Source organism: Rhododendron vialii, chromosome 9a (assembly GCF_030253575.1).
Source record: "Rhododendron vialii isolate Sample 1 chromosome 9a, ASM3025357v1".
Taxonomy (NCBI): Eukaryota; Viridiplantae; Streptophyta; class Magnoliopsida; order Ericales; family Ericaceae; genus Rhododendron; species Rhododendron vialii.
In genome coordinates this window covers 6,558,833-6,579,770 of record NC_080565.1, presented here as the reverse complement: position 1 = coordinate 6,579,770, position 20,938 = coordinate 6,558,833, and the positions used below count along the sequence as shown (strand labels likewise).

Here is a 20,938-nt window from a genome sequence, read left to right as displayed (position 1 = left end):
CTCGATAAAAAGGCATAGAAATACGTTGGAAGGCCTGAACTTCTTGTTGGAATGCTTAGAAATGTGGTTCAGGCTTAGAGAAAGAGCTTAAAGAGCCTTCATACCAGCAAAAAGGCCTGCTTACACCAATATGAAGCCTGCGTCCAAGCCTAGTTGTAGAGAGGCCATAGCATCGTGAAAAGGCTTGACAAGGATTAAAAATATAGTGGAAGGCCTGAACCTCTGCTTGGAACTTTCAAGCTTGCTCAATGAAATGAAAAGGCCTCCACCTCGGCGAAAAAGGCCTAGTAAAACTCTAATAGGGCCTACTCAATGACTGATAGGCCTTGGCCGAACATTATAGAAATGTTTGTTCGGCCTTCGAATGACTTTTCATTGGCTATTTAGCCATTTTTACAACCACGATGTTTTTGCGTAAGCCAAGTGAATAAAATCTGCTTTTGATGTGCCCCACAAATCCAATGCTGGAGTAGTTCCACAACTTAAAGGCCTACAGTTGGCCTATGCTTGTAATGCCTTTTGGCAGTTTGGATAATGCCAAAAAGGCCTTCATTAACCGGGGGAGGAGGGGGATCTTCGATTACAAATGAATGATGATCAAGCCCTGGAGTGTTGTCGGTTTCCTCATTTTCATTCAGTTCCTCCTGTCCTAAAATGAATGGAATGTGCAATTCAGACCTGGCCCCAAGGCTGGTGGTAGGACTAAATTGTTCATGACTTGCATCTCTGCCCATGAGTGAATTTGAATGTGGTGGCCCTTCAGATGCTTGATATGACTTTTCAGAGGAGAGAACGAGTTGATCTTGCCTCATGATTGGACTTTCCATGTTCTGGCTCATTCCAGGTCCTAAATCTTGCTCCTTTTGCGTTGAAACAGATCTATCTTTTCGCTCTTCCGAGCATGGAAATAGCTTACCATCCAAAAGTTTTTGGAAAACTCTTGAATGTTGGCTGCTGCGATCAGGCCTGAAACTGTTGCCACGATCTGTATCATCCAGGCTTTGCTGCTGTTCAGGAATCTTTAAATGGCAGAACTGAGACTCTTGCCCCCCGAGTCGAAGTCCTTGGCCTCCTTGCCCCCTGAGTGCAGGGTTGTTGGAAGCTAAGGGTTGGGAGAAGCTTGGAGGCTTGGTGTGCTTGATGAAAGCTTGTTGAGACTCTTGCCCCGCGAGTCCAATTCCTTGGCCTCCTTGCCCCCCGAGTGTAGGGCTTTTAGAAGTTAAGAACTGAGAGAAGCCTGGAGGCCTGATGTGCTTGCTAGAAGCTTGTTTAAACACATTCAGGCCTGAAGTTTGGCCTAAGGTGCTAAATTGTGATATCCATGGTGGAAAAGAAGTTGATATCCGTGCTAAATTGTCTTCGATGGCCTTTTTGGATTTGATTAGACATTCTTCAACCGTACGAAAACATTCATCCCAGGGATCAATGAATTCCTGTGAGAGTCCTTCGTTGGATACAATTGTACAGGACTAAATACCCATATTTTCTTCACCTTGGCCCTCAAAAGTCTGAGTAGAAGGATCATCAAGCCCACCATTTTGGAATTCATGTTGTTTGGGGAGGGTTGAATACATAATACTTAAATAGTCACGTGACTTGGCACTAAAGAGACCGTTTACCTCATAGCGTAATTGGCAATCCTCTTCTTCAAGTCTGTCAACTTCATCTTCAAGCCCTTGAATTTCATCGTTGTAGCGATTTTAAGCTTAAAAAAACCAATCCTCCGTACGATTGAGTCGCCGCCTCTCACAATCAAGGCGATAGATTTCATCTTCAAGTTTGTCGACTTTATCATCACGCCAATGAATTTCTTCTTTACATCGCCGAATCTCAACATCCATTTCAACGTATCGAATTGACATGTGAATGAATCAGCGTAATACCCCTTAAAATGACTAGGGTCCCATTGGGCGTGCCAATGAAAACTCTCATTTTTGTCACGCGTACGTCGAGCAAGGCGCGGATGCGATTGCAGGTGTTGGTTGGTTAAGTGCGTGCGTGCCAAGACTTGTAGCGCCTAACTTTGGATGAAGATTGCCGTGAATCTTGACTTCTAACTTGTAAGCGATTACGTGTGACCCAAAAGGTAATGATCATAATGGGGTTCGTGGTTTGCCACATGGTTGTGGACTTAAAATTTCCTAGTCGTATAGGAAATGCGTAAAATGTAAAACGTAAGCTTTATTAATCCGGGATAATAAAGTAGTAAAAGAAAAGTAAAATTCAAACTACTTGAAGAAGTTAGTTCGAATGGGGGTGAATACAAGGTATTCGATTGTCTACTTTGCTGAAAGTAGAAAAGTTTTTGAAGCGGCTTTGATCGGTGTTGGACCCATTTTTCATCTTGTGAACTTGTTTTTATAGGCACAACAGTACGCTGATTCAAGCCTGAATCCGAATTCTGCTTTGCTCCATAAGCTGACATGTGTCCCATGATGCTCCACTTTTCATGCATGCAAGATCATGGGCAGTTTCTGGCAATTAATAGGTCATAGGTGATGCGGCAATAACTCCCCACTACTCTCTCTTTATGCTAGCTTGACACATGGCCAATTGACTAAGTCAATTGGCCTTTGATTTTGGAGGGAAATAACCTCATCGACAGCAACCAATTCCCTAAAACCGTGGGCTGCACTTCGTGGGCCAAATCAGCATTTTCTTCATGGGCCAAACTATGGGCTTCCTTCCTAAAAACCATGGGCTACTTTCTTCTCATGGGCTGCGTTCTTCTTGGGCCAAAATGGAAAAAGCTCATGGCCCAATACTTAATCGCCAATCATTTACCCAGCTTCGGCCCAATTTAATCAAAGAATTAATTAAATGGCCAGTCACATCTAGCCCGATCCGCAATGCAAAAAATGGGCATAAACAGTTTCATAAGTCAGTATTCTAATTTAATAAAGTGGAAGATCTAATACTCCATTAATACCAAGTTTTAGGGCTGAAATACAAGGAATCATAAGACTAAGGGCTAAAGTGTATTAGCAGTATAGAAATTAAAAGAGAGAGAGAGAGAGAGAGAGAGAGAGAGAGAGAGAGAGAGAAAACGTGCATTTACAGGGAAACTACTAATCACACCCCCCCGTGTCAGGCACCCCCCCTGACACGGCAGAGTCTGACTTTTTTAACCCCCCCGCCCCTCCCGTCCTCCCCACCCCACCCACGTGGCCCCCCTCTTTCTCTCTCTCGATTTTTTTATAAAATTTTAAATATTAATAACTTTTTTTTCAGGTAAATTTTTTTTTTAAAATTTATATTTTTGAAATCTACTCAACGAAACCTATCAAACGAGCCTAATATTGATAAAGAAATCATGTAAAACGGCAAAACTATACTTTTTTCGTAGTTTAAACTGTCTAACGAGGTTGAAAAATGTGTTTCAAATTTAAATCCGTTTGAATCAGTGGAAAGAGAAAAAGTTTCCTGATCATTTTAGTTATGACCATTTATGATAAAATGATGTTGAAACGAAAAAAAAAAAAAAAGAAGAGGCAACCGGTGCCTTGTAGTACATGTGGTGCTTTTGTGTGTATTTGAGCCTTATCAACTTGCAGAGACAAAAAATTTGCAGAGCACCTTATCAACTTACCTATGGTTGAGCACCTTATCAAATTGCAGAGCAGCTGCATTTGCAGCTGCAGATCAGAGCAGGGCACCTTGGCTATGGTTTTGAACATTTCCTTTGGCTATATAATCTGATGATGGTGTACTCTTGCATACATTGAGATTGAAAGCAACTTTGAGTAATTACATATTCACAATTTTTCTCAATTTTCATTTCATTTTCGTAATTCATAAAAAAATATTATGGATCAGTATAATTTTTTTTTTCCGGATAGTTGGTCAGTTGGGAACGATATTACGAATGATGTTCCTTGTGGGGAGAGCAACTCCTACGTTGGGCGTGATTACACAGCCGAATTTACGACTAACCAGGTTAGTTATTATTGTTGTTATTATACATATTTGTTACTTATTTTTGTTAATCTTGTATAAATCTCGATAGCGTACCTTTGATTAAATCAGAAAACCGAATGAGCATATTGATTCATCTCTTGACTGAAGATGTAAAACCCGATTCTCTTCTCATTTTTGTACAAAAAGAAAAAGAAAGAAAAAAAGAAAGGATTGTAACTTTTAATGAGGACCATATATTAGTTGAGAGTAAGTTAAAATATTTATGGACTACATTTTGAGATAAATGACAAAGAATGGAGATATACTCCTGCATGGAGATGGGCACGTGGGTGCTAAAGAAGAATTTGAGGGTTTTCAGCTTGTATGGGGTTAATGACATATGGCACCAATAATTCATGCGGTTGTCTCCCATAACTCTATACCAGAGGCCGGGCCACACGCAATACGTGTGCAAGTCGGATTTTTACAACATTTTTGTAAAAATACTTCCCACTTTATTGTTTGATTAAATTTTCACAAATGTTGTGAAAATCCGACTTGCACACGCATTGCGTGTGCCCCGGCCTCTAGTATTTGTTATTAGAAAATACGCATGTATTTATTATAAATAATGCATGTGTAAGTCAGATTTTGTTAAAATTTGCACAACTTCCTGTTTGATAGTTGAAAATGAAAAATCCACAAAATGGAAAAAGTCCTATATGTGACAATTTTTATTGTGACCCACAATCAAATTTCAAATATCACAAAATCCACAAAATGTTGCATTTCTGTTTTTTATTTTTTTCCGTTTATTGCACCGTGAGTCTTTAAAGTGGAGTGTGGGTTTTGAAAGTGGAGCAGTTTTTGGTTTTGGATTGAATGGAAGCAACTGCATGTATTGAGTCTTGAGTCTAGAGTCTTGAACGTGGGAGGAGGGATTTTTAAGGTTTTGGGTGGTGGAACACGTGTAAGGGGTTGTTTTTTTTTTTTTTTTATTGTTTTTTTAAAAAGTACAAAATCCATGAAATTTTGACGACCACTGTTATTCTCTCTTCACTATTATTCACTGATAATCACGTCCTTCAAATCGATACTCAATGAGCAAATCCCACCATTAATGAGGGTAAAAAAAGTAGCATCCACACCACATAATAAAAAATCGAACGAAAACTATAATTGTTCACTGATAATCACGACCTCCAATTCGATACTCAATGAGTAAATTCCACCATTAATGAGGATAAAAAAAACAGCATCCACACCACATAATAAAAAACTGAACGAAGCCGTAATAATTTACTTTGATAAATTACTCAAAGATGGCCCAGAAAAGTGATGCTATGTACCAAACCACGTGATCATGTAGAGGCAATAGATATACATACGTTTCGTTATATGGTTGATCTTTAGTTGAGTGGTGTTTGAGGTTCCGGATTGTTACAGAAGACCCACGTTTCTTTTTTCTTTTCCCGCAGCAACTCGAACAAGAAATATGTATCTCACACTCACCCTTAAATTGCCCTATCATCTGATATAATCCCACCATGAAACTCATAAGAAAGAGTCGCCACTGCCTCACGACTCTCTCTCTGTTTCTCCCTCTCTGGCCTTTTGTCTTTCTATTGTCTTTCATGTAATTAAGATCCTTATAAGCATATATAGCCAAAACCATGAAAAAGTATGCACATAGTTCACCTTCACCATTTTATTCCACGTGCACACACTCAGCCTAACTTTAAACAACTAAGACTATCCATGCATATATATCCAAATAGTCCAGTCAATACTTTTTATTGCTAAAAACTTAATGCTACATAACAAATCCAATACCAGAATGAGAATATAAATTCGTTTTATGAAATAACTTTTATTTTTTTTCTTAATACATGGTGTTCTCGAGTCCAAGACACTCGAAAATTTAATTCTTTTAATTAAACTTTTGTATTTTATGGGTGTTACATTTGTTACTTATTTTGTCATATTTCAAGCATATCAGCTTTCCACGTGCACACACCTTCACTTATATACCACTTAAAACTTACATGCAAGAATCAATATTTTTAATATACGGGATATTACATTGTGCTTATACGTATTAATTTTTTTTGTTATAGATATTTGAAACTAGAGCTGTCATGGTAGATTGGGTGCGGAGCGTTGGCAAGGAAAATGGTTTTGTGATTGTTATAAGTAACTCTGCTAGTATAAAGGGCAACAAAATGCCAAAGTGCATTCTTATTTGTGAAAGGGGAGGATTGTATAGACCTCCATTAGAAGGGCATTCAATGCAAAGGATTACTGGAACTAAGAAATGTGATTGCCCGTTTAAGCTGCGAGGTGTACCACAACCTCCAAACGGTGTCATGTGGAGTTTGAAGGTTGTTAAAGGTTTTCATAACCATGAACCAGCGGAAGGTTTTGAGGGACATGAGTACCCGTCAAGGTTGACCCCAATCCAGCAGCAATTAGTTCGTGACATGTCTAGCAGCACCGCGCCTCGAGAAATTCTTAATTTGCTGAGACAACAAGACTCGTCAATTAGTACAGGAATCAGAAGTATTTACAATGTGAAGGCACAGTATAAGAAAGAGCAACTGGGGGATCTATCTCCTATTGGGTACATCTTGAATGAATTAAACGAGAAACATTACATTTACAATTATCTTACAAATGAACACACCAACGAAATCACAGATATTCTTTGGATTCATCCTACAAGCCTAGAGCTATCTGTCAATTTTCCGTCCGTGTTGATTATTGATGCGACGTATAAGAGTAATGAGTATCGAATTCCACTCTTGGAAGTTGTGGGTATCACATCCACAATGAAAACTTACTCTCTTATGTTTGCATATTTGAATAATGAGACAAAAGAGCGACTGATATGGGCATTGGATACTTTAAAGAGATGGATGGTTGGAAAAGGGGCAGTGTTGCCATCGGTGATTGTTTCAGATAGGGATCTGGCACTTCTTGGCGCCATTGAAATATGTTTCCCCTTGGCACAGCACATCCTTTGTATTTGGCACATAAACCAGTGTGTAATGAAGAAGTGCAGCCCTATGCTTGGTACGAGGTGGGACGAGTTTTCCGAGGCATGGCAGTTGCTTATTCATTCATCGACACCAATGTCTTTGCAACAGAGGTGGAATGCCATGTGCGGAAACTTTGAACAATACTCTAATGCTATACAATACCTTTGGGATATATGGTTGGGTCCTTACAAAGAGCGATTTGTTGCAGCATATATAAACCAGTTTATGCACCTCGGGAGCAATTCAAGCCAAAGGTAACTTTCCTATAGTCATTGAATGTTTACTGTTATGCACTAATGAATACATTATGTAACTTTCCTATTTAACACAGTGTATTATTAAATTGCAGGGCGGAATCTGCGCATGCGAGGCTTAAACGATACTTGGGAGATACCATGTCCTCGCTTCAAACATCTTTTCAGAAAATAGAAAAGATGTTGACCAGTCAGTTCAAGGATATTCAGGGGTCGTTCCAGAAATCTCTCAACATTCCAAGGCACATACATCTACATGAAGGCATTTATAGTGAAATCAGAGGTCGCATTTCATTACAGGCAATGGACTTGATCCATAAACAGGCACAACGCACTGATAACGAAGCCGGCCTTTGCTTTTGTAAAATCAAAAGGACACACGGATTGCCATGCTTTCACGATATTGCACTTTACCGTTCTGTGGACAGACCAATTCCGCTAAGCTCTATCCACTCTCACTGGAGTACGTTGTCAATGCACGCCCAGAGGCATACTGACGAGGGAGCACGATCCGACAGGGCAGCTCAGCTTATTGAAAGATTAAATGAAATGGATTCCGACAGTCGAGAGTCTATGATGGACAAGTTTCTCGATATGGCGGATCCATCTTGTTGCACAGTTCGACCCCCAGCATACAACACAGAACACAGGGGTCGACCTACAGGCAGAGATGAGCAAAATAGAGGTCACATACCTTCCTTCACAGTATCCACTTCAGAATCTCGGACCTCACGTATTCCAACATCACGAAGGAGCAATGGGAGGGATCACCTCGTTGAGAAATTTCCTCAGCAGTATCGGCGTTATATTTCTCACTGTGTTGACGTTCGACCTGACGGTCATTGTGGTTTCAGGGCGTTAGCTGCGCAACTCTATGGTTCTGAAGATGAATGGGCTCAAGTACGACATGACCTTATCCAAGAGATTGAACAAAATTGGGTCCTGTACGATCAGCTTTATCCAGAACGTAATTATGTATCTCAGGTGCTACAAAGACTTCGTTGCTTTCAGCCATCGGCACCAGAGGATCATTGGATGGATTCTATATCATTGGGACTCGTTATCGCATCAACGTACAATGTTGTACTGCATACATTTGATATGATTGCTTCGAGTTGTTTCACTCACTTGCCGTTGAGCTCACATCCAGTTCCATTAGCAGCTCGCACACATATAGCTATTGGCCGTGTTAATGGCAATCACTTCGTGCAAATTTTCCTATATCGTCATTACCCTGTACCACCCATCATCATATGGTGGAGGCCAAATGCATCAAATGAAGCACATGGATGGGCTCATCCTTATGAAGCACGCCTCCAATTGTGGTACGAAGTAATGCAAATAGATCCACCGGGACAACGACCACAATTTGGCAGAAATATTGACTAAATTTGTGTATTTATTTATATTCATGTATTGGTTCTATATACTCAATTGTAATTAAATGAAATTTGATTTTAGTTTGCATTTATGACTGTTCACAGAAATATAAAGTAAATTTAAGTGAATTCAACATACATAATTTACTTGAAAACTCAAATATAGAAATTTTAAAAAAATGACGAATAAAAAATTAAAAACAAATAGTTAATATATTGGGCCCAAAAAATCATTTAATTTAAACACATTATTTTATATTCAATATTAGACTTGTTTGATAGGTTTCATTGGATAGATTTCAAATATATAAAATTTATTTAAAAAAATACGTAATTTCAACATCTTCGAATAGTTTATATATTAAAAAGTATGGTTAAAAATTTAAGTGTTCCAAATTTCAATCCGTTTGAACCGGTGGAAAGATTTTATTTTTCTGATCATTTTATCCTAAATAGTCATAATTAAATTTTGACTCTAGAACTCTCGTTGATTAACCCTAAGAGATATTTAATTATATGACTTTCTTAGGGTTAATCAACGAGAGCATTATAGTCAAAATTTAATTATGACCATCTAAGATAAAATGATCAGAAAACTAAAATTTTTCTACCGGTTCAAACGGATTGAAATTTGCAATACTTTCAACCTTTTTAGACAGTTTAAACTATTACAAAAATATAATTTTTCTGTTTTACATTATTTCACAATCAATATTAGGCTCGTTTGATAGGTTTCGTTGAGTATATTTTAAAAATATAAAATTTATTTAAAAAAAATATGTGAAAAAAAAGTTATTAATATTTACAATTTTATACAATAATAAAATAAGTGAGATACAAAAATGGGTGAGAGAGAGCAAGTGGATGGGGGTAAAACGGGAAATTCCCCTTTTCGGTGTCAGACACCCCCCTGACACGGGGGGTGTGATTAACAGCTCTCATTTACAGTAGCATTTCGGTTCTATTTCGAAAAACAGAGCACTGTAGCGTTTTCATGGGTGGCTACGATTTCCCCCATTATAACTTATTAAAATCATTATAAAGGGAATAAATATATTTAGGAGAAAGTAGGGAAACGATTATCCTACCTTGAGTTTAGTCTGAAATGTATTGAACGGTTTTGATGGGTTTTTGGCAAACGGAGAAGGCGACCGGAATGGGGACCTCGGGGTGGCCGATCCGGGACTGTTTTGAAGTCAAAACGGGCTGCATTCGGGCTGTTTTGGAGCCGAAACAGGGCTGGTTTGGGGACTGGTTCCACGGCTATTTTGAGACTGAAATGGAGTTGGAAATGCTGGTGTAATGAGGTCCCGAAAATGGAAAGAAAAAAGGAAAAGGGGTGGTTAGTTTTCCTTCCTCTTTCTCGTCTTCTCTTGCTTCTTTCTTCTTCCTTTTTTTCCAGATTTCTTCTCTCTCTCGGTGGAAAGAAAAATGGGGAAATGAAAATTAAGGGGGGAAGTAATAATGGGGAGGGATAAGAGCATGTACACCATTGATTCGGTAAAATACCATGTCAATAGTTCACAATTACAATTTAGCTATCACTTTTTTCTTCCACAACTACACCAATACTATTTATTTTACCTAACACCAATTAAAATATACATTCTTCCACTTTTTTCCTTTATCAATTTTTTCCCTTGAGTTTCTTCTCTTTTTTTGTGCTGAAAACTGGGTTTTTATCAAATTGATTTGTGGGCAGTGGAGAAACAAGCACGTTTCTTTTTTCCACCGGACTATGTTCGCCGGAAGTGAAAGCATCTTCTTGTCAAGACAGTAGAGTTTTGTCTGGTCAAAATGGAGTTTCAACCAATTTGATTTTCCGGCAGATCTCTTGTCAAAATCAAACCCATAGGAAAGCATGATTCAAACATGGGAAGAATTTTGTTTCATGGTGATGAGCACTGGTTGAGAGAGAGAGAGAGAGAGAGAAAGAGAGAAGAACGAGAGATTGGTAAGGACGAGAGAGAAAGAAATAGTATTTTAACACTTACCTTGTGAACAGTTGTTCTCTAGAAATAGAGAAGTACTATTCATAAATGGGAAATACCTCTCCGTTTGACTAATCTGCTACAACCCCTTTTTTTTTTGTCTTGGACAGGTAAAATAGCTAAAAAGGTGATTTTGCTACTCTAGTAAACTTGCTCTAAGAAGTTCTCTCTCCTTTCTCCTGCCGAATAAAATGGGAATGGGGGAGATGGGTTCGGTATTATTTTTTATTTTATTTTTTGAGAGAGAAGGTGGGAGAATAAGGGTAGAGGTGGTGGAGTGTGAGAGGGAAGTGGAGGATTGATTTGGATAGAATTTTGGTTAGAGATGATAAAAGATAAGTATGAATCCTTATATATCTAAAGTATAAATATATATCCTATACAAGTTTGTAAATAAACATAATTATGTATTTTAATTTTTCAATCTAATTAGAATTTTAAGTTTTTATTTAAAAAAATTTAAAAAAAAAATTAGGGTCGTTAGGACGCAAAGTGGGCTCATGAAATGATGAACTTATGTGGCATGCTCACGGTTTTGGGGGTGCAACTGCAAGTCTCATAAAAAAAGAAAAAACAAGTTCATGATATTGTGGGAGCAAGTTCATCTAATACAAAGGTTAAGTTCAAAAATGGAGAAGCAAAACTTGCCCTTGAAATTATTACTCTTTTAAGACATGTGCATATCTTTTAAGGTGCAAATCTCGTAAAAGGAAGAATAAGTTCATAAAATGACGGGAGCAAGTTCATCTACTACAACAGCAATGCTACACACACAGCAAAAGTGCACAGATTTTGTGCACAGATTTTTTATGGAGCTCACTACGGGTCTCACACAAATAATTCGAGCCGTTCATTAAATGTAAAATATTTTTTCAAGGGCCCCCGCGAAAAATCAGCTCAATCCGATACTCATAGGTGCTCGATTCAATCATTTAACTTTTCATTCGAATTTCAGGATAATGAAAAGTTAGATGATTGAATCGAGCATTTATAGGTGTTGGATTAAGCTGATTTTTTTCGGAAGCTCTTGAAAAAATATTTTACATTTAATAAACGGCTTGAATTATTTGTGTGGGACCCGTAGTGGATCCCACAAAAAATATATGCACAAAATCTGTACACTTTTGCTGTGTGTGTAACATTTCTGTCTACTACAAATGATAAGTCCGAAAATGGATACACCAAAAAGTCTGAGATATAACGGTGAAATGGTTAGGCCATGTCATGAACACCATGTTTTGGGAGAAATTTTTGGATGCAAATAAGGTACGGCTGACGTGGTACTCGTGCAACACATTGTAGCCATCCAAACAAACGATGGTTCGGATTGAAACACTCATTTCCCTTTCATTTTCTTTTAAATCCATTCGGTACTTTTCAATCTGAGCCGTCAGTTGTATTATTTGGATGGCTTGAATGTGATGCATGGTACCATATGGTACCCGATTTGCACCAAAAAATTTATCATGTTTTGGACATTTTGTTGAGTGGTTACAAAGTCAAAGGACGCAGCATGGTCAACCAGGAAATCCTCTTTCCCACCATCACAATTAATTCGGGGAATGATCGCCAAAAGCTTCTAGAAGTTGACTGTGGAAAGATCAGGAGGATCTTTTCCACTTTTGGATTATAAAAAAAAAAAACTATGTATACGGCGTACACCAAATGTACATTAGATTGTGTCAAATTGATTTTTGAGGTCTCAAAAAAATGATCAAAGTTGTTCAATTTATTTAAAACATGATTTAAAAATCCACGTTAATAAATCACATGATTTGAATATTGGTAAGAGTTTGAATGACTTTTGTCTTTGAATTCGCGGGGACAAAAAGGGAATTTTGGAATGTTCTAGGCCAAAATCTGAATGAAGTGGTTAAAACCTTACCGATATTCGACTGACTTGCCCTTTGTACGGACCACTTAAAATGATGCTTTAAACAAATTAAACGGCTCTGATCATTAGTATGTGATCCTGAAATATACTAGTGTATATTTAGTGTACACCAAATAAACCCATAGTTGGCCTCATCAATAGAAGCTCACTTCTCAACTTATCTTTTCAGGATTCACTATATGTAGTCGTATCTTATCTTATTCTTCAATGATGAAATGAAGTGGGGAGGGCATGGCAGAGTCTAGTGCTTTTCTTCCAATTGATGGTGGTGAAAAAGTGAAGCCGTTCATCCAATGAGGCATTAGAGAACTCCACTAGTACACTTGAGCTTTCATTAAATTTGTGGACATGGAAATTTCTTTGACAAACAAAACTGTTTGAGTTCGAGCTAGTGTTCGCTTGGTAAATCTGACTTGAGATTGGTTTCTTGCTTGAATATCTTTTTGAAGGTCATTAAGCTTTCAAGCCAAATTCGAACAAACTATTGCTCAACTCGCTTGACTCATGATGTACTATTAAAATTCAAGTTACCCGAGATTGGTTTGTGATTAAAAGTTGTTTGAGATCGGTTTGTTTCATAAATAAGTCAAGCTCGAGTATACTTTTACAGCTCATTAAGTTTTCAAACTAAATTTGAAGAATTAGTTGTTCGGGTCATCGGTTCGTTTATCAACCTTACCTTTGATGTTGGACTTTTGAAAGAAGTTACAGGCCAACATTAAGGTCAAAAAAAAAAAAAAAACCCCAAGCGCACAAGCTTCATCTAAAGTTTCAAGCTAGTTAAGCTTTTTAATTCGAAATTAAATAAAGGATGGAGTCAAGATTTTTGCGTAGAAGGGACGAATATACACAATCAAAAAAATTAAAATAAAGAGAACCAACAATGGAAACTTTTTACCAACTCCAAAAAATAGAAAATAATACCAATGCATATAAAACTAATTAACATGTTTGTTGTATCAACTTAGATTGCAAAAGTATTAACGTTTCTCTAATCCTATCTACTAAAATCAGACGTGTTTAATTAAATGACAATATTAACCCATTACTTACTCCTTTATTTATTTTAGCCAATATTTTTAAGTAATTGTTGTTGGTATTCTTATTTTCATTAAAATGATTGTAATTAAACCACATCAAAATCAATTTTAGTACAAAGTTGTTTCATAACTCAAAAATTTTAAAAGTATTACTATGAATTTTTTATAAAAAAAAAATTGGAGGGGGGACGGACTATATCTCGGGGTTTGACTTCAAGCTACACTGAAAAAATAATATTCCCTCCGTCTCAAATTAAGCGTCCATTTTCACAATTTGGGAGGTCTCAAAATACATATTGTCTATATCTTTTTATCTATAATGTTTTTTTATATTCAATATGGATATTGTTTATTGTTTGATATATCTCAATTAATTCTTTCATCCAAAATTTTAAAAATTTTAAAAAACATTGTAAATTAAAAAATATAATTTTTTTTAAATCACGACTACCAATAAAGGACACTTATTTTGGGACGAAGTGAGTACTACTAATGACAATCCCAAAGGCCAAAGCGACAAGGAGAAGCTTCGGATATTCTTACACCTGACAGGGAAAATAATTTGTTCAATTAAAGTCAACCCTTACAATTAACTAATTAAGGAAGATAATTTGTTGACAATATATAATTTGTTCAGCTACGGTTGTCGTGACCAAAACCGGCGTCACATTTTGTAATACCCGATTCCATTAAGCCTCAATACCCCATCTCTTCATATTCTCAATTTTTGTCCACATTTTCGAGTCCAAAACTATGATCCGAACCGTTCGTCGCGTAAAATACACAAATAACTGTAAGGCTACAAAATATTATGATAGAATATTGGTAAATATATGAATAACTTACACTTTGTTCTGTAATATTGGATGGTTTGATTGTAGGATTTATTTACCGTTCATTTTGCACAACAATATGCAACGTGTTCACTCATTTTATATCACCAAGATAGCGTAATTTGGTCAAATCTCGTGGTCCATTTTATAAGGCTTCGTGAATCATGACTAGCATTATTTAAACTCTGCGTATTTGAACTAAATTAATTTTTGTTAAAAACAGTCAATAGGAGTATTATTTACCTTTTAGTTACTTTTTTTAGAAAGCATTTCAGCACAATTTTTCGTAACATCCTTTGTCTTGTTGAGAGAAATTAGAAAATATAAATACGTAGATTAAGGTTGAAAGAAGTTCGCTAAAGATGAAAAAAAGTTTTAAAAGAAAAGTGTAGTCTTTTAGCGCATTTTTATTGTCGTCTTATATGAACTTTTATGAATTATTATATTCTTACATGTACTTTTCCCGATTTCTCTCTTCTAGACCAATGATTTATCTAAAAAAATTTACCCAACCAACAATTAATCTGAAATTTTTTACCCGAAGTTCGTATAATTTAAGAACTAAAACAATGAACAGGACTTGGTCAAAGAGACCAAAGAAATTAGGCAAAAGGAGTGAATCAAGATGCTCTCATGCAACGGCAAAATGGATTTGATCACGAGTCCTTTGACGATTCAAATAGTTCATTTTGTAAGTCTCGAGTTGTGTTTATTAATGTTCATGCAAAAAATCAAGTTCATTGAAAATTATTATCCATTTTAAATAGACAGTCCATTTATTTCCTTTAGACAAATATAATTGAACCAAATTTTTACCGATTTTGATAAACTTGATTTTTGACACAGACATTAAACAAATTCAGACCTATTACTAGAATGATCTCCCTCCATCCCGATTTGTTTATCCCTTTTCATTATTTGGGACCTCCGAGAAAATTGTCTATATGTTTCAACATATAGTGTTTTTTATATGCAATATAAATCTTGTTTGATAAATCTTAATTAGTTTGATCTTTAATATGATATTTTCAAAATTATATAAAACATTATGGGCGGATTGTAAGATAACAGATAATTTTTTGAAGGACACGTATGTAGAAATTGGACAAACAAATTGAGATGGAGAGAGTAGTAAAATAGAACTATGTAGTTCTCGGATTGGGAGATGTTGCCTAGTGGGAGTGCTTGGCAACAATGCCGAATAGCCGATTCGGTCGTTCATTTTGGTAATCGACGGCTCGAATTTTGACCTAGCAATGGACGGTTTAAATCTATATGCACACAGATTCAATTTGAGTCGTTCGTGCAGAGATGAACGACCAAATGCTGCCCAGCCCCTGCTTGGCAGGGGTGCGTGGCAACATCCTCAGGTCATTACATCACACGAGGGTTTGCTTTCCAAATGTCGGAAAGGCGAAGGGCTAAAGGTTTCCCATCATCAGAGAAACCACTGCTAATGCAGTTGGTTGTCTCATTTCCCCTCTCCGTGGAAGCCTCGATTCGAGCCCCACAAGGGTCGGATTTTGCGAGCCAGGGCTATGGATAACTTCTAAAGTTTCTATGCTAACTCTAACACCACATCCACAATGGAATTACCAAAATCATAAAGTTGCTAAAGTTGGCAACGTTTTTTCAAAAAAGTAATCACAATGGCATCAACTTATCAAATTTTGGCTATTGGATAATCAAAATTAGAAACTTTTTGTCAATAATCAAATTTAATGGTCCTCTATACCTATCATTACACAAAAATTCTCTCTCTCTCTCTCTCTCTCTCTCTCTCTCTCTATCTCTCTCTCTCTCTCTCATATTTTTAAAATAAGTTTTTTTTAATTTTTTTGTGTTTTTCAAAAACTGTTTTTATTAAAAACTATTTTTTTAAACATCTCTTTTTTTTTTCAAAAATTGTTATTTAAAAAACGGCTAATGATTTTGCCACTCCCCTATTTGTTAACACTACTCCCCTTTTGTTTTTATTAGGGTGAATTTACTAAAACACCCTTACACTTTATGATGCTAGCTTTTTCTCACTTTTCTAAATGTAAGGGTGTTTTAGTAAATTCACTTTAATAAAAACAAAAAAAGGAGTGGCAAAATCAGCTGCCTAAAAAAATGTCTTTTTTTTTTCAAATATAGTTTTTTAAAATTACTTTTTTCAAAATAAAAGTTTTCAAAAAATTATTTTCTATTTCTAATAACCTGTTTTTATTAGTTTGAAAACTATTTTTTTTAAATTGTTTTATATGGTGACAATTTTTTGATTTTTAAAGGTTGAAAATGTGATGTGATAAGCTTTAATTATTCAATTTTGATTAAGTTATTACGGACATCTACATTACTAATCTTAGCAACCTCTTAGATGGATAACCAAAAGATAATGTGATAACTTTTGATTTTTCCACTGTGGATGCTCTAACCCCCGCTAATGTACTCCACCCCAATTTTATTGTCATTGTTGGGAGTCCGTGCTATTTTTCAATTGATTATGTCTTTTAATTTATACCATTTTTATGTGATTTTGAAAATATTATAGTATTATAAAACTAATCGAAATCTATTAAACAAGATTCATATTAAATATAAAATTTATTACCGATTCAAAGATATAACTAATTTTTTATCCGGTCCGAATGAAACAATAGACTGTAAAATTCGGATGGCGAGAGTACAATATTGGAAAAAAAATAAAATAAAATAAAAAAGGCTTTCCCATCATCATAATGAGATGTGGCTGACATCATCATATCATTGGACCGAGGAGAGAGAAACTATATGGGCCCACACCCATTTTCCTCCCACGCCTGCTCCTCAAGATTTTTTGTGGGGCGACAGTCCCAACCAACCGACCCATCCCTTTCCCTATTCAATTCTTCTTTCTCCTCCTTCTCCTGTCATTGATCACTATATATAATCTGGAAGTTAAACAGATTTCAGAGAGAGAAAAAAAAAAAACCCACAGAAGAGAGAAACAATGTCTGGGTCAGAACAAATTTCGCTATTCGATTGTCCAAGATTAGTAGCCAATAAGGTCTTAGCCAAGCCGCAACGCGAGGGTGATGGGGCTGTTGTTAGGAGAAGTATTGGAAGGTATAGAAGAAGGTTGTTGGTTGGTTTATTTCCTTATTATTTGTGGGTTTTCTTTCAAATCTTTTCCTGGGCTCTATTTGTCTTTCTGCCATTTGAATTTCTGGGTTTCTTCTCTTTGCACTTCTTGGTTTAGTCGAAGAATGAAATTTTTTTTTTTTTTGAATTGGTCAAAAAATGAAGTTATGAAATTTTTTTTGCTTGGTTATATTCCTTTTCTACGAGATGCCGGAAATTCCTTCTCCTTCTACTGCATTCCTAATGGTATGTTGATTGTGAGGCTCTGTTTATGATAGAAAGTGGGGTGGTGTGTCTATGTACTCTTCTTAGATTTAATTGTCTAAACATGTAACAATAGTTTTCTATTGCGGGATAAGGGGAGGGGTTGATGTAAGCCGCCTTACCCTTACAAGCAGAGAAGCTGCTTCAGAGACCAATGGAGCAACTTTGCTGTTGCGCTCAAGGACGGAATCATGATTTTACTCTAGCAGTGGCAAAATGTATAATAAAAAATCTAGTGGTGGCGAGACTATATAAGTTGGGCATAATTTTTTTTTACGTATAATAATTGTATTTTCTAAAATTCTTATCGTGGCGGTCGCCGCCATTAGACCCTGATCCCATCCTTGGTTGTGCTAGGCCCGCCCTTCAATAGTTTTCTATTATAATAGCATAATCAAATTCGACTAGATGCTTTCTGGGGATTGAATCCCTTGCAGGTTTTCTGAATTTTAGTCAAGTATGATCCTGCTTTCTTTTGTTCACGGGTGTTTTTTCCTGAATTCTTGTGCTTTTGGAGATTTTGTTTGGTGATTCGAAGAGTTGATATTGTGCGTGGTTTTTGACCTTTTCAGGCCTGAGCTTAAATATGTGGATCCTTTCCTCATGTTGGATGAATTCACAGGTACAAATTGTCGATAGTGTAATCGTAGTTCTCTTACTATATTTGACGGGATCAATTCTTAAGTTATATGCACTCAGGGGTTATGGTCTTTAGACAAGTTGTTTCCGATATTTAGAGTTTTAGTTGATGTATGTGAGGACAATGACCTCTGTCGAAATTTGTGTTTCTATGGGATTTAGACCGTTTAGTCTGTTCAGACAATATAGATACTAAGCCTGATAAGTTGTCCATGAACTTAATCGTGATGCAATTCATATTACCACTCCTCCCCCGTATTTTCTATAACTTATAGATTCTACGAGATTATGTATTCATTGTGCATCTAAATTCAGCTTGTAAGAATAACAAAGCTCTTGGATATACGGTCTTGTTGTATAAATAATCCAACAGACGCGCATATGAACCAAATTCCCCCATTGTTTTCATAAATTTGGTGCTAAGACTCTTCCTTGTCGATCTTCTTGCAGTTTCACCTCCTGCTGGATTTCCCGATCACCCACACAGAGGTTCCATTGACATTCTCGTCTGCTTAATTAAATCCACGTCGTTTCTTGTATTGTGCTTTCTGTCTATGCATCCTATGCTTGCTCATTTACTTGGATCCTAATTCACATCCTCTTTCTCTCAGGTTTCGAGACGGTCACATACATGTTGCAGGTACACTTGTTTAATCCACGCATTGCTAAGTAATTTCATTCGACAAAGGTAGTTAATTAGATATACCGTGGGATTCTCAACTGAGTCATGTGGATTTCAGGGGGCTTTCACTCATCAGGATTTTGCAGGGCATAAAGGAACAATCCAAACAGGAGATGTGCAGGTACGGGAATTTTATGAATACGGAATGTTCTTGTTGGATACAACTCATCAAGACTCTCCTGTTTGTATGGTTTTGGATCTTATTTTGTATGATTATATGCAGTGGATGACTGCCGGTAGAGGGATAATTCATTCGGAAATGCCAGCAGGAGACGGAGTTCAAAGGGGTTTGCAACTCTGGATCAATCTAGCCTCAAAAGATAAAATGTAAAAAATCACTGATTTCAGCCCATCTCTTTTTCAATAGTTAGAGCATCACGGAAATTAGCACTCGCACTCATCTTTAGTTTTCAGGCTTAGTTTGGACATGAATATGCAAAGGATTTCAAGGAACCAACGAAATTACTCTTGCGTATTCACTTCATTCGCGTTTTACTTCTGTTTTTCCTTGACAAAACCATGCCCCAAACACCACCTTCGAAATTGGGCGACGATCTCCATAGTCAACGGTCGTACGAATTGATCCTGAGAGCATTGCAGATCATCATGCAGAAATTAGCCCTCGCAATCATCTTGAGATTTTCAGGCTTAGTTTGGACATGAATGTGTAAAGGATATCAAGGAACCAGAGAAATAAGTTTTGCTCATTCACTTCGTTTGCGTTTTACCTTTTGTTTTCCTTAACAAAACCAAGGCCCAAACACCACCTTAGAAATCGAGGCGATGATCGCAGTAGTCAATCGTCATATGAATGAATCCTGTGATCATTAATAATTACAATCCCATGAAGTCAAAACCAATTTTTATTTCTCAGTATTTGAACTCCTAAACTTGTTAAAAACTGCAGGATCGAACCGAGGTACCAAGAGCTGCTTAGTGAGGACATTGCAAGGGCAGAGAAAGATGGGGTTGAAGTCAGAGTTATAGCAGGAGAAGCAATGGGAGTCCAGTCTCCAGTTTACACCCGAACGCCGACAATGTATCTCGATTTCACTCTAAAACCGGGAGCCCAGCTGCACCAAAGCATTCCCGAGTCCTGGAACTCCTTCGTGTATCTAATCGAAGGTGAAGGGGTCTTTGCCTCCTTCAACTCGTCTCCAGTAACGGCCCACCACGTCTTGGTGATGGGTCCCGGAGATGGTCTCAGCGCATGGAACAAGTCATCAAAGTCGTTGAGATTCGTGTTGATCGGAGGGCAGCCCCTCGGCGAACCGGTGGTTCAGTATGGACCCTTTGTGATGAACACGCAAGCCGAAATTGAGCAGACTATTGAAGACTATCAGCACTTCAAGAATGGTTTTGAGATGGCTAAGTATTGGAGATCTCAATCAATGGGTTCAAGATTCGATGGATAACGACTAGTAGAATTTTTTCGAAACGTACTCCAGACTCGTTCGATGCATGTGGAGCCTTGTGCATTGAACAGTTCCGGACACAGTTGTATGTGTGGCATTGCTGTAATTTTTTATAGCAATAAAATATGAAAATTGAATTTTACCCCCTCTTTTTTGATATCTATACTCTTTTTTTTGTCTTTTAGCAAAAAAATGAATGTAAATGTCAAAAAATAGAGCGTAGTATTCAATTTCTTAAAATATGACCATCTTCATCTATCAATGTCTATCACCATCTTCACCTATAAGCTACAGAGCAATCAAATATGAGCTGTAAATAAAAGATTTGATAGTCATTTGACCTATCAAAACTTCTAGAAGCCTTCAGATTCTCTATCACCATCTTCACCTATACGAAACAGAGCAATGAAATAACAGCGATGCCACCTCACTTTTCATCGTTTTCTTTACCGCAGCGTTCAATTTCATTGTCTGTCTCAGCAATAAAAGATTTGGATTTAAACTCTTACC

At 36.9% G+C, this 20,938-nt stretch overlaps 2 protein-coding genes across 3 annotated transcripts; both read left to right on the top strand.

Annotated features, from left to right (window-relative positions):
• The first annotated feature begins 6,035 nt into the window (after positions 1-6,035).
• On the top strand, positions 6,036-9,871 carry LOC131299552 (uncharacterized). The gene is made up of 4 exons (XM_058325140.1): positions 6,036-6,711; positions 6,826-7,189; positions 7,285-8,425; positions 9,716-9,871. The coding sequence occupies exons 1-4, from the start codon at positions 6,036-6,038 to the stop codon at positions 9,869-9,871; spliced, it is 2,337 nt and encodes a 778-aa protein (XP_058181123.1).
• Positions 9,872-17,168: 7,297 nt separating this feature from the next.
• LOC131300877 (pirin-like protein) lies at positions 17,169-20,570 on the top strand. 2 transcript variants are annotated; one of them, XM_058326892.1, is made up of 7 exons: positions 17,169-17,425; positions 18,265-18,314; positions 18,782-18,820; positions 18,943-18,971; positions 19,072-19,134; positions 19,237-19,340; positions 19,921-20,570. In XM_058326892.1, the coding sequence occupies exons 1-7, from the start codon at positions 17,298-17,300 to the stop codon at positions 20,426-20,428; spliced, it is 921 nt and encodes a 306-aa protein (XP_058182875.1). In that variant the 5' UTR covers positions 17,169-17,297; the 3' UTR covers positions 20,429-20,570. The 2 variants fall into 2 exon arrangements, with proteins under 2 accessions (XP_058182875.1, XP_058182876.1); XM_058326893.1 differs by having other exon boundaries at positions 17,173-17,413.
• The last annotated feature ends 368 nt before the right edge of the window (positions 20,571-20,938 follow it).

Bases quoted from the DNA above. Each gene is read 5' to 3' on its own strand.
- LOC131299552 (XM_058325140.1), top strand. From the start codon at position 6,036: ATGGTAGATTGGGTGCGGAGCGTTGGCAAGGAAAATGGTTTTGTGATT. The intron at 6,712-6,825 runs GTATCACATCCA...TGGTTGGAAAAG, and splicing joins TCCACTCTTGGAAGTTGTGG to GGGCAGTGTTGCCATCGGTG. The intron at 7,190-7,284 runs GTAACTTTCCTA...ATTAAATTGCAG, and splicing joins GGGAGCAATTCAAGCCAAAG to GGCGGAATCTGCGCATGCGA.
- LOC131300877 (XM_058326892.1), top strand. From the start codon at position 17,298: ATGTCTGGGTCAGAACAAATTTCGCTATTCGATTGTCCAAGATTAGTA. The intron at 18,821-18,942 runs GTTCCATTGACA...TCTTTCTCTCAG, and splicing joins TCCCGATCACCCACACAGAG to GTTTCGAGACGGTCACATAC. The intron at 19,135-19,236 runs GTACGGGAATTT...GATTATATGCAG, and splicing joins TCCAAACAGGAGATGTGCAG to TGGATGACTGCCGGTAGAGG.